Genomic DNA, 13,840 nt, shown 5'->3' with positions numbered 1-13,840 from the left:
GACTGGAAACTAAAGACATTACTGTTACATTGATAGTAAAGATTGCAGGGTGTCCAAGCAATTTCAGAGGTTCCGTCAAAGTGTGAGGTCATTCTTTTCCTAGAACTTCTGGTCAAACCACAGCTCAATAACTAATTCTCTTATTTCCTTGATATGCCTTTGAAAAAAAGAACAAAATGACCTTCAAGCTAAAACTGTTTTCTAGTTAAAGCTAAATTGTTTTCCAAAGCAACCAGTTTCCCCAGGGGGCGTACTACTACGGCTTCATACTTAAAGCACTTATTCCAGGAATCATTTTCTACAAGGTATATAAATAATAAGATCATGGATTTAGATCTGGGAAGTACTCAGAGGTCATCTAATCCAACTGCATTATTGTATAAATGGGGAAAATGAGGCCTAGGGAGGTTAAGTGATATACCCAAAGACGCATGGAAAGTAAAGGACCAGAGCAGAAACTCAAACCCATATCCTCTAATATCCTTAACTCCAAATTGATAATGGTAAGTCAAAATATTATGAGCAAATATTCCAACAGAAAATTTTAGTAAGTGTTCTATAAGACCTCATTTTATTTATTGGAGAGATATTTGTTAATTTTGGTAAATTATTTGTTGTAGTTTCATGATTAGGGAATCATAGGACTCAGAGCTAGAAGGAATCTTAGAGATGGCTTATCTCAACCCTCACATTTTGCAAATAAGGAAACAGAAGGTTAAGCGATTTGTCATATAAGCCAGGATTCAAATCTAGATATTCTGAAAAAATCTGTTTCTTTTACTTATGCTGTTTAGTTACATCAACTTGCTTCATTTCCCATTTAATCTATCATTATTTTTATTTGAGAAACTCACATTATTATTACCTGCCACACACACTATTCTTTAACATTCAGATGGAGAAATTATTTTAATCAACCTTTCCAGAGTTGTCCACTTAAAGTTTCAAAATAGATTCCAGGACAACCAAATCTCAGTTTTTTGGTTCTTTTTACTTTTTGTCTCTTCCCTAGTGTTAGGTTATTTTTGTTTTTCTTAAAATTTTAAACATGCTTACTAAAGGAAGCCTATGAGTCTCTTTGTACACTCTGCCATGCCCAACTTTTGGGGCTGGTACTTGTGAGGAAGAGAATGATTTGAAAGCTGGCTCATATCACAGGGTAATAGAACTAGAAAGAATCTTAGAAGGTCACATGGTTAACCCCTTTATTTCCTAGATGAAGGAAGAGAGGTAAAGTGACTAAAAAGTTGATAGTCACAAAGCTGAGATTAGAAGGAAACAAGTGCTTATTAAGCACCTATGTGCTTAATAAGCTTCACAGATATTATCTCTTTTGATCCACACAACAATCTTTAGAATAGGTGATGTTATTTCTCCCATTTTACAGATGAAGAAACTGGCCGGCAAAGATTAAGGGTCACAGAGCTAGTAAGGTACCTGAAGCAGGATTTGAACTCAAGTCCCCCTGATACCAGGACAAGTGCTCTGTCCACTTCACCACATAGCAATCTTACACATCCTGATTCTTAGTATTATATTTTATCAACATTCTTTCCCGAATTTTTCATCTTTATGAATGTCTTACAAATAGGGGAAACTATTTGGTTATCCCTTTCAGGAGTACCAGAGAAGCACATGTCAGGGTCAGAAGTGAATTTAGAAATCCTCTAGAACAGGGACTCTTAACTCTGTGATACTTGCCTTTTTAATATTCTGACAACTGTATTTCAACATAATTGTTTCCTTTGTAATCCCATATATTTTAAAACTGTTTTGTTTTGTTTTTTTTTAAAGAAAGGGGCCTGGCTATAGAGTTTTTACTATTCTACTAAGAGGGTCAATAATGAACACGGACCAAAAAACATTAAGAGACTGGCATAATTCCTTCATTTGAGACATAAAGAAACTAAGGCTAGAGAGAATGGGATTTGTCCAAAATAAAAGATATGGCAGATCTGGGACTGCAACCCATGACTTCTGATGTCAAATCAGAGTCCTTTCTACTATACCATACTCTGCAACTGAGAGTCCCAAACTCAGTGTCCAGTCGCTTTCAGTCCTGTCATTTCTAACTGCAACAGTTTAAAAGCAATAAATTGGCACAATGTTTGGCACACAGAAGGTTATTAATAAATGTTTGTTGAATGAATGACATTACGTTCACGGTATTCATTTCCCATGGGATATAACCAAGACAATCCATTTCCAAAGCACAGACTGAGTTGTTACGGGGGCATAACCAAAAGGCATGGAAATCAAACACCTGAGACTGAATGTCCAGGAACTGAAAGCACATGGTTAGGTTGCTTTTTGTACCTAGATACTCATTTTTTTGTTTTGGAGTGTAACGTTCACTATAATACTCAAATAGAAAGTAGCAAAATAATGAACATTCCTCATGTCCCACTAACTCTTGTTTGTAGATCCCCTCTCAACAGTCACCCAGAAGAAGATTGTGGGGAAAAAGAGCAACCACCTCCATTTAGCCCTAAAGTAGGAATGCAATTCTACATACGCTTTTGGAATCAGATGAGACGTCCCCTGGCCTTGAATTGGACCTCTCAAACACAGCTCTTAGTGACTCCTTCTCCTGCCTCATCTTCCGCTTGATGGCTTCTAACTCAGAAGTGTCAGCTGTTGAACCCTTTTTGGGGGGCCGCATAAAAAAGGCTTTAAAGGTCTCCAGGGCAGTCTCTGGCGGCTTAGGTTTAACCCCTTCATTCTGAGATGGGACTTCTTCTGTCTGACACTGACGGTCAGTATCACTGCCCATCTCTTCTTCCCTGGACTGTTCACATACTTCTTTTTGTTCAGCTTTGGGGATATCAATGTTTAGCAGCTGAGAGATCTGCTCCAAGAGAGTGGGAGTGGCTTTCAGGTCTGATGTTTTCTCCCCACTCTTTCTAGAGAGTGTCCCTGGTAGGGCTCGAGATTTTTGGACAGGTTGTGTAAGCTTAAGCAAAGCAAGGTCACTGTCCTTTGGTTTAATTTCAGTGATGGTCTCACCTCCCTCAGTGGTGGCCCCCTTCTTCAGCACACGTAGCCCACTGAAGAAAGCTGGGAGCTGGAAAGATTTCTCCCCTGATGCTTCTTTTTTGGAAGAGGCATTTTCAGAGTTCCCAGCAAATGAGTTCTTATCTTCTGTGCAAGCTATGGTGGAAGAATCTTCTTCCCCAGGATGGTCCTGTCTGGGGTCCAACTCTGTGAACTCACTATCTTCTCTTGGCTCCAAATCACTCATTGATTCCAGTGGAGCCACTGAGCAAACTTCTCCACTGAGTTCCATTTCATCCATCTCATTCATGGATTCATTTTTTCTGGATTCCCCAGGTGCTTCTTTTGGGACCACAGATGGCTCAGGTAAAACAGAACTGTCTGGCATACTGTTAATATTTGCACCCTCTTTCTCTTCCAAGCCTTCACCCTCAGATTCTGAATCACTAGTGGTATGAACAAGGGTCCCATGAACGAGAAGAACATCCTCTCTGCTTGGATTTGGAGGAGAGGATGGATATGGCTCTTGCCTGAGAAGAACCCCCCCATCCTGTTCTTTCCCAGGGCCACCTTCCTTCTCTGGCTCAGTCTCCACATTTGCATTATCATTACAGTTCTGGAGAACAGGTGAAAACTGGGCCTTGGGCTCCTGGTCCTTGTTATGGCTCTCCAACTGCAGCTGAGGCTCAGAGCCCAAATTTCGGAAGGCTTTAAGCATAGCATCCTCCTGTCCTGGCTTGGTGGATTCCAATTTAGAAGTAAATCCAAAAAAGGATTTCATGGAAAACTTACTCAGGATGGACTGGGTTATTTCAATTCCATCTTCTGTTGGAAGCTCAGGTCTGGGGCCATCGCTGCCGTTCAGAGAACTGTCCCCGTCCTCCATGTCTTCCAAAACATTCAAATACGTTCCTGATGCCAGTGACTGCCAGCCTCCCGCTAGCTCAGTTTATCTCATCCATCTGCTCTGAACTTAGAAGAGAGAACCCAGCAAGGGCTGGCAACCAGTCTCCTCAATGGATACAGTTGACAAACTTGGTCACTGTATCTTTCTTCCTGTTTTACTTAAGAGATGACTAGGTCAATTTTCAAACGTCTGTCACATTTTACAGCCTCAAGCAGCCCAGAGCCTTTGCACCTTGACTACACACAAGCCAGGGAGTCTTCTCCTCGGCCACTTCCGTATTGATTCCCGGCACAAAAGGCTTTTTGTAGAAGAGAAAAGTCAGCCTGCCGCTGTGTAATCTCAGCCCAGAACTCCACCGAGGAGCTCCGCCCCAATTCCTGCCGGTCTCCCGGTTAGATTCAACTTCCTCCTCGTTGGGAAAGTTGAGGTTCCCTGAACACGCCAGGCGGGTCAGCCTGCGCTGCCCGCGTCTGTCTGGCTCCCTGGGAGGAGCGGCCAAGAGAGTTTCAAATGCGATTCAGCAGAAAACTTCGGAAAAGCGCTCGCCTATCCTCTTTTCAGTTTTGATTACAATCAGAGGGCCGGGCCAAAGCAGGCACAAACATCTCCACCCCAGACGGGCATTCAAAAATCCAAACCAAAGAGGGACACACGAGAAACAGAAAAGTCGCAAACTGGCCTGAGTCCTCAAGGTTTCTTGAAGGATAAAATGACTGCCCTTCAAGCTGCATTTTTTTCCCCAAAAAGTTGGGCTTTCTTCCGTTTCCCCACAGGTTTCATCTGGAATGCAGATTTCAGCTGCCAGGGCCAGTGGAGGAGAAAACCTACACGACTGGTTTCAGATTACTGGTGTGGTAGCTGTGCCTGTGTTCTACAAACAGGTACTTAGTAGGCACATTCAGCACCACGCCCAGGACCTGTAAGTTATACCAGTGGCAGAGTAAACGCCAGCCCTAGATGCCCCTTGAATGTGTAACATTCTGACTGCTTCTTCACAGCAACTGAAATTTCTCCATTTCCCAAGGAAAATCCTGGCTGCCGCAGAGGGGCACCCCCTGCTCACACCCCTCCCCGACACCAGCACCTTTAGGATAATATATCACGCTGAATAAAAGTTCCAGTTACCTCAGGCAAAATGCAAGCTGTCATTAGGCAAACTGATATGAGGACAGTTGCCAGGGGGACAAATTTCCTCAAAGTCCAATGGATTTATAAGGCTCATGTGGACAGAGCCAAGTCACCAAATAAATACACAAACTCAAGCTCATTACCACCACACCTCTTTCTAGGACTAGAACTAAAGAGGTGTAAAAATTCTAGCTCTGTTGCCTAGCTTCTGAGTTGCCTTCTGGGATTATTTCTAGACATGTTTTCTAAAACCAAGTCAAACAACAAATTTATACAGAGCACCTACTATGTGCAAGCACTCTGTTGTTAAGCACTGTAAGAGCATACCAAACTTGCTTAGTATTTATTAGTTATGAATATGTGTCATTTGCTTTGAGCAAAAGAGTTCAGAAGAGTGAGTCCAAGGGGCAAAAATGTTCATACAAGTTCTTTGAACAAAGGCTACAGTCTCACACCAAAAGATAAGCCCTACTGTGTGCTCAGTACGGAAAGTGTGTACATAACGTGGGGTACACACTGGGGTTTTCAGATACATTCTCTACTCATAGACAACAGTTTGCAGTTTCTGAATTCTGAGAACTGGGATACATGACACAAATGAGTTGGTCTTCACATCTGCGCAATGGGCAACCCACTCAGTGATCTACCTTACCCAGTTTGTGCAATGATCTACTTTAGTCAGCTTCCGTGAAGCACAAATAATATATAATTAGGGAGCATCCGATCCAGTGCAATTCTCTATAAATATATGTAAGTTTACAGGTGTGAATACATATTGAACAATTCACTTATTAAGTGTGAGGCACTCGGATAACCAGTGGAAATACAGTATTTAAATGTGTATACATATATATATATATTGGGGTGTGTGTGTGTGTGTGTGTGTGTGCGTTTTCTAGACATTATTCCCAAGAAGCCTACAATCTATCTATATCCATCTATCTACACAAACATATGCAGATTGTAAGAAGCATATATACACATATATTCAGATTGCACATATACATAAACATGTACACACTCATCTATGTATATATGGGAACAAATAGGTTACACAATTTTTCACTGACACACATATAGGAAACTGCCCTTTATCAAAGATATTTCTTGTTCCATTTTTTCACCACAAAATCAAATTTATCTTTCCACATTCAGGTTTCTAACTCAAGGATGTCAGCTTATTGACTAGGCTGGACAAGTACCAAGGTGCTAGAGAAAATCTCAGACGTGACATTGGGATTTCAAAATAGGCTGGCTTCTTGTTCAGTAGAACTACTCATTAAGGATCATTATTACAAAACTCCAACTTTTCTGATGAAAAAGGAAGGAGGAATTAGTAAACTAAACCCTCTTCAAAAATCAGATCTGAGACCCTTGAGGACAGATAAACATTTAGGGTAGGTGTGGGAAGGGGTAGACATGTCACACAAGGGATTAAGTGGTCCAAGCCAGGTGTCAAAGTGGAAGGTTCCCCAGTCCTGGTTCTGGCCTATAGGATCATGGCTCCTTTATCAAGGATCCTTAACAGGGATCTCATGTGTGTGTGTAGAAGGGGTTGGGGGTGGGGGGGTGTATCCACACTCATATCTATAAGCATATTATATATATATATTGATAACTACATTTCAATATAATCAATTTCCTTTATAATCTATTTCATGCATTAAAAAACATTATTTGAGAAGGGATACACAGCATTCACCATTCTGCCTGAGGGCTATAGGACAAAAAAACAAAGTTAAGAATACCTCCTTTAGAAGTAGAAGGAGTCTGTCTCAAAGACCATCTAGAACAAACCCTTTACTTTACAGATGAGAACTAAGAAAATTGAGTTGACTTGCCTAAGGTCTCACAAGTAGTCAGGATTCGAATCAAGGTCCTTCAACTTCAGAGCCAGTCCTCTTTGCCACTGTACCACACTGTCTCTCTAAGAATAACTCACTATATTTTGGTTTCTAGAAAAGGACACAGTACAGCACAGGATGGAAGGGGAAACAGCAAACACCTGACTCTTTATGAACTATATATAGTGGGATGATAGATGTCTCATCTCATCCTGATGCCCATAGGCAGTGTAATTTAAACAATAAGAATCATAGATTCATAGAACTGAGAAATGAAAGCGGCCTCAAGAGAGAGATCATCTGGCCCAATCTGAGGCAGCTAAGGTGTTCTTATTCTCAATTTTGTAAATGAAGAACTGGAGTCCAGAGAGGTTAAGTAACTAGCCTTAGGTCAGACAGCCAGCATGTGATAGTGACAGATGGAGTCTAGGTTTCCTGCCTCCTTGTGGAATACTTTTCACACTATCCTATGCTGCCTCTAAGTTTTCAAGGACATGAAATCTCCCTCCAAATGCCACTAGCTATCTCTTACCATCAGACTAGGGAGCTCAGTGTCATTGTGGTGAGTTTTACTGTAAAAATGGAGAAGTGGATTTAGAACTTAAACGAACAAGTGCTTAGTAAATTTGGCTTGTCGAGACACTCTACTAGGCAGAGATACAGAGACCAAAACCAGCATCATAGAATATTAGAAATGAAAGGGACCTTAGAGGTCACCTCATCTAAGAGCCACATTTTACAGATGAAACTGAAAGCCCAAGAGAGATTAGATAACTTACCCAAGGTTAGCAAGTTAATGAGAGAGCGAAGACTAGAACCCACATTTCTTGTCTCCCATTGCTTATCCCATAAAATGGAAGATAAGAGTAATTATTCTTCTTCATTATAAAATTTTAAAGGGTAATTTAACAGATTTCCTTTTAATAACCAAGAAGATATCCATTAATATTGGCTTTGATTATAGCAAATTGTACATAACAGATTTGCTTTTTCATATGCAATCATTTTTTATTATACTATGTTACAGAAATGCTTGTTTTAATCCAAAAATAAAAAAATACAATAAATTTTCCCAAAAAAATTAAGTAGGCCAAAGAATCGTAATTTAGCAGGGGGGCATAAAGAGGTCATCAAGTTTTTGAGAGTTTTTTGTCCCTTTCTTTCATGAAGTATTACATGTAATAGAGCCATATAAGGGAGTATATTCCCATAGATTTAGGCTAAATGACTGGGATTGGGCCTAAAAAGAATGGCCATCTAAGTATATGGACATGTGTGAGCCATGAACTAACAAAGGCTAACTGAGTACCAACAATTGTTAAAAGACACCATCTAAACTTGATCAGGATGCTCATAATTCTTATAGTCAAGATGACTTCCCTCAATATAATTGTCATTCCTCCTATATGCGGCTCTCAGACTGCTATCTAAGTCTACTTGTTCCAGTCTCAAAATGCTCATATATTTGATGGTTTTTACATAAGTACAATGGACCTCAAAGTGATTTACTTTAGGCAGCCATAATAAGGTACAAATAGTAAATAATTTTGAAGTACTTGACCTACATAAAGGTTTCTATAAACAAGTTTGAATAACAACTCTTGCCCAGCTACTCAGGATCTGAATTATGTCCTCTGAATTAGGTGACCAGGGAATTGTTCCTTTTTCCTTCATCCCACTGTAATCCTAGCTATACACTGATTGAAGATGTAGTGAAGTATTCTTCCTCCCAATGAGGATAGCTATCAAAAAAAAAAATTGTGTCTCAACAAAATGTTGAGCATAGCTAGAGGTAAAGTCTTCCCTATCATCTTTTCCTGGAAAACAAAGATTAGGCACTAGCTTCTCCCCCTCACTGAATACAGGAACATGTGACTTTGGAATTTAAATGGGCCTTTTAGGTCATCTAACCTAGCCCCTTTATTTTAGAGATGAGGAAACCAAGGCTCCAAATTATCAAGTTAATAGTGCAAAATCATGTAACCATTGGCAGAGACAGAACAAAAACCCATCTCTTTAAGTCCAGCAGTTTTGCTACGTACTACAAGGCCTTTAGCCTCATCCTGTAAGTGACTATGGGTTTAAAAATAGTTTTCCAAAGCCATTAGACCATTGAAGTTCTATGCAAATTACAAACTGGACTTTGCTCATCTTCTTCCCCATTCCTTTTTACAGCTCTCCTGATTTTTACTGGTTACTGATTATTCAGCAGAAAGAATATTCTTGTAGAGAGAAATGATGATAAAAAGCAACTTCCAGAAGGGAAAAAAAATGAGGCAAAGTGGGTTCAATTTCTTCTAGGTACAAAGCCTGATTCCTGTGATTTTAGCTCCTACTTTCTACAATACTCCTTGGTCTAATTTCCAAAAGGAGTCCATTTATGATTTATTTGACTGTTACATGGGTAGAATTAGAGTTTGGGTAAAGAATGCTAAGGAGAAGAAATGTGAAGGAGCTCAGTGAGGGGGCAGTCTCTAACTTGGAAGGATTTGAGATGAGAACGGTGAGGAAAGAGTAAGGGCCTAGGAAATAATAAAGAAACAGTAGAAAGGGTAAAGGTCACTGTTTGTTTGTTTTCATTTGAGGAGTGCTGCCAAATTTATCAACTTACCCAAATGATTATATGGGAAATTGCACATATAGGTGGAGTGGAGAGAGCTAAGTCAGAATCACAGCATTCCAGATTGGGAGGGGGATCTTACTGGCCATTTAACTCTACCCTTTCACCTTTGCAGATGAAAAGTTAGGCCCAAAGAAATTAATTCATTTCTCTAAGGTCTCACAGTCAGATAAGTGCAGAAGTAGGATTTTAATTCAGGTCTCTTGATTTCCAATCCAATCCATTTCTTTTTCACCTAAAATGCTAACTCTGCATCTCCCACATTAATACCCTCTCTATAACTCAGCTTCTTTGCCCACATAATGTTCTTTTATCTGGGAAAACGTGGACAAAAACTCAAAAACTCACAAGCACATATGACAAGCACAAAGAAATCCAAGAAGACTCTTTGAGTTCCTGGAAGGACATAAGAACTATAACTTGGAAGTATTTTCCTTACCTTCATAATGTTCTGGGACCATCTACCATTTAAGTCCTTTGAATGTTTCATAGAGAGCAGTCTCTATGCATCCAACCTATCTAAACCCAACAACTGAGCTTGGTCAATCAGTACAAATCAAGTGCACCTGGACATTGCAAGAAATACAGGTTGTAGCAGTTAGAGTCTTTTCCCCTTAGAGATTTTAAGGCTAAAATTTCCAAAAATATGGTTTAATGAGGTTCTTGAAAGACTTGCTGGAGTCAGAAAATGTTGGAAAACAAGAAAGCAAAGGGGAAACTCTAAGAGGAAAAGTAAGTGGGGCCAGGGGCATACTCAAAAACCTGAAAAGGGGTTGAGGGTGAGGATGCATATGAATCTGAAGTTCTAATAGTTCAGAGCCATGGTCAATAGGAGAAGGGATTTGAAAAAGCATTTAGCACGATATTACTGCCTTATGGATACTGGATAAACACACCTTGGCTAAAGGCTCCCGACTCTGGAATTATCTGTGACAATCTTATTCCCCAATCCCAATTGTCCTTTTGATTCTCCATCCCACATTCAGACCTTATGATCTTCTTCCCAGAGTCCTCCAAAATAGTTTACCTGACACCAGCTTCTCAAATCTTAAATATTCTTCATAGTTTCATTGGATTGATCTCCTTAAAGCTCTCCCTTCATCATATTGAAAGACCTTGTATTGTTGCTAATCTTTCATGTTCACTGAGGATCAATGGTATTGCAATGTTGGGATCAAGGTAGGGCATGTTCCATTGTGGCTGATCAGTCCAATAAAGCTCCAAAGGCTTTGCCACAGATAGAGCACAAGTAATCCAATGGGATGTTGATTTCTCTAGATTTGCCTATTTCATGTTTCCTTTGTACTACTTCAATGGTTTTTTGCTCATCAGCCTTGGACTTGGGGTCAAAAGACCTAAATTCAAATTCTGGTTCTACCACTCCTCTATTCCAGCTGGATAGTTTCAGTTTTCTCATCTGTAAAATGGTGATGAAACAATATTTCAATCCTCATTTGATAGATTAATAATAATAATAGATAACATTTATAGAGTGCTTAGGCACTGTGCTGAGCACTACATATTTATCACCAGCATTTGATCCTCAAAACAACCCTAAGAGGTAGGTGTTTTTGCAATACTTGTGGTTATGTTTAGAGGATCAAAAAAGATGATTTATATATAGGTCTGTGGGGCCAAAAGTGTTATTTCATCAGCATATACCAACTGAGAAAAGCCCCTCCATCAATGCAAATCAACAAAACTGTTACGCATCTTTTAGCCTTAAAGAATTTGTCCAGGGCCCTGGGAAGGTAAATAACTTTACCCAAGGTGACAGCCAATATTTATCAAAGGCATAACCTCAAGGCAGGTCTTTCTGACTCAGAGTTCTACCATATAGCCACTATTCCAGACTGCTTCTGATGAATGTATACTGCTTTATAAACTTCAAGGTTTTATCTTCATATAAATGATAATGAAATGGTAATCATAGTTACTGTTCATTTTTTAAAATCCTTTTGAAGAAGTATCAGAATACCTTGTCTAGGAAAGATATAGTTCAAGAAGCATTATCTTTTCCTAAAGTTTTGTACACCCAGAAGTCAGGACTTGTATATTAAAATGAAACATGCAATAGATAATACTATGTTACTGAGACATGGACTATTCTATCATAAATAGTTCCATGTAATGGCTTTCCTGGGGCAGGCTAGTAAAGTTTCTGGAGCTTCAATATTTCTTTCAATATTTTGTTTCTTTAAGATGAAATGGAGGATATTGTTGAAAGAAGAGTTGGAGATCTTGGTGAAAAATTTTGTAAACACATTCGAAGTATGAACTGACTTTAGACACAGCCAGGACAAGAATGTGTGATGATCCAATAATAATTTTCTATATATCTTTCATTTGAATATTATTCCCCCAAATGGAAAATGTATCATTACCATATGCTTGGTTTGAAGAGTAAAATCTCCTACCTAGCTAATTTTTCATATTTCATTTTCACCCTTAAAAGAGGAAAGGGATCTATTTTGACAATAGTTCGAAGAAAAATCTCCTGCGGTTAAAGATCTGCAATTAAAATAGACATTTGCAACCTCACCTGTGAATCTAAGGGATGTATTTGTGAGAGGTATTTTCTTTTTAAGCATCCTAGGTAGAACAATGCGAAGAAGGTAAAGGATGGGGGTAGCATACCATAGGTACATAGTTCTCATCCCTTTGAGGTTTTTTTCTTGTTAATGTTATTAAAATATTGAAACGTTAATATTTACAAGCCCTCTGTTAAGACCTAGTGCCTATCTGATATTGATGGTGGAACACAAAAATAAAACTTAACCCTTTGCCACTGGTAAAAAAAGTAAAATCCCACCAAGTGCAACTATGATTCCAATTTCCTTAATCAAATAACTGCACGAAGTTTTCAGAGTCATACTAGAAAGGCGAAAGCCTTTACCCCGACTTTGATGGATGTTAGCAGTCAAGTAGGGGTAAGACTATAGAGAAAAGCCAGTAATCTACTTTTTTTAAAATTTCGAATATAATGAAAACAAAAAAAAGAGCATTTTCATGTACAAAACAGAACAGAAAAAGATAATATGGGAAACCGTGAGTCTTAATTATGTAGAGCTTATGTTTTTTAAAAAAGAGGTTATAAAAATTCATCACGTTACTTTCAAAGCTGTGCTCCCCTATGAACTTCCTCCTATTCCCTTATCTGCACTTTTAAGAAGTTTTAATAACTTTTAATTGATCTTTTTTTTGGAGGGGGGAGGGAAGTAGTACTACCTTCATTTTCTTTCCCTGACAAATCCACTCTCACAAATAGAAAGAGAAAATTGCAGTCTTTGTGGCAACGTTGTCAAGCGAAACAAATTCATATCTTTGCCCTTCCAAACACCTTGAGCCCATTGCCTGTCTTTCAGGAAGTGGGCACTATATTTCATCATCTCTCTTCTGAAGTTATAGATAGTCATTGGATAGTCACTAGGACATGATCCTAGAGAGATGGGCTGAATACTTCCATAGTGCTCTCAACAGACCACCATCAATCAATGTGGAGGCCATTGACCATTTACCTCAGGTTGAACTCAATCCCTCCTTAGCTGAACTTCCAACTGAAGAAGAGGTTTTGAGGGTCATTAGGCTCCTTTCATGTGGCAAAGCACCTGGCGCTGATTCTATTCCAGCTGAGATTTACAAGGTAGGGGGACCATTGCTCATACAAAAACTGACTGAAATTTTCCAAGTTACATGGCAAGAGGAGGTTATCCCCCAGGAGTTCAAGGATGCCTCCATTGTCCATCTCTATAAAGGTAAAGGGAATAGATTGTCCTGGGACAACACAAGGGGGTCTCTCTCTTAGTCACTGCTGGCAAAATTCTTGCTAGAATTCTCCTTAATAGGCTGATCCTTCACCTGGAAGATGGGCATATACCTGAGAGCCAGCGTGGCTTTAGAAAGGATCAAGGAACAGTCATGGTTTGTTGCCCAACAACTCCAGGAGAAATGCCAGTAGCAGAACAGAGGTCTGTACACAACATTTATAGATCTGACCAAGGCCTTTGATGCTGTTAGTCATGAGGGCTTATGGAAATTTATGTCAAAATTTGGTTGCCCAGAGAAGTTCATCAGTATTTTACATCAATTTCATGATGGCATGTTTGCCCAGGTTCTGGATAGTGGACAATGCTTTCGTGCCTTTCCAGTCACCAATGGAGTGAAACAGGGCTGTGTGCTTGCTCCCATATTTTTTAGCATGATGTTTTCAGCCATGTTGCCAAATGTTTTCAGTGAGGATGAACACGGTATCAAGGTCAACTACTGTACTGATGGTAAGTTCTTCAATTTGAAAAGGCTTCAAGCCAAGACTAAAGTGGAGGGAGTGTTGGCGCATGATTTTCTGTT

At 39.5% G+C, this 13,840-nt stretch overlaps 1 protein-coding gene across 2 annotated transcripts in view; it reads right to left on the bottom strand.

Annotated features, from left to right (window-relative positions):
• The window catches only part of FMN1 (formin 1), a 523,482-nt gene that overhangs the window by 317,673 nt on the left and 191,969 nt on the right, over window positions 1-13,840 (bottom strand). Inside the window, exon 1 of one of the 2 annotated variants that reach the window (XM_072623606.1) lies at window positions 2,516-4,011. The exons of the other annotated variant lie outside the window; for it this stretch is intronic. Within the exon in view, the coding sequence (XP_072479707.1) occupies window positions 2,516-3,880 (1,365 nt within the window). The 5' untranslated portion in view covers window positions 3,881-4,011. Of the gene's footprint in view, window positions 1-2,515; window positions 4,012-13,840 lie in introns of those variants that run through there. 2 annotated transcript variants of the gene reach the window in all.

Source organism: Notamacropus eugenii, chromosome 7 (assembly GCF_028372415.1).
Source record: "Notamacropus eugenii isolate mMacEug1 chromosome 7, mMacEug1.pri_v2, whole genome shotgun sequence".
NCBI lineage: Eukaryota > Metazoa > Chordata > Mammalia > Diprotodontia > Macropodidae > Notamacropus > Notamacropus eugenii.
The sequence above is the reverse complement of the archived record's forward strand: the minus strand, read 5'-3'. Positions and strand labels throughout refer to the sequence as shown.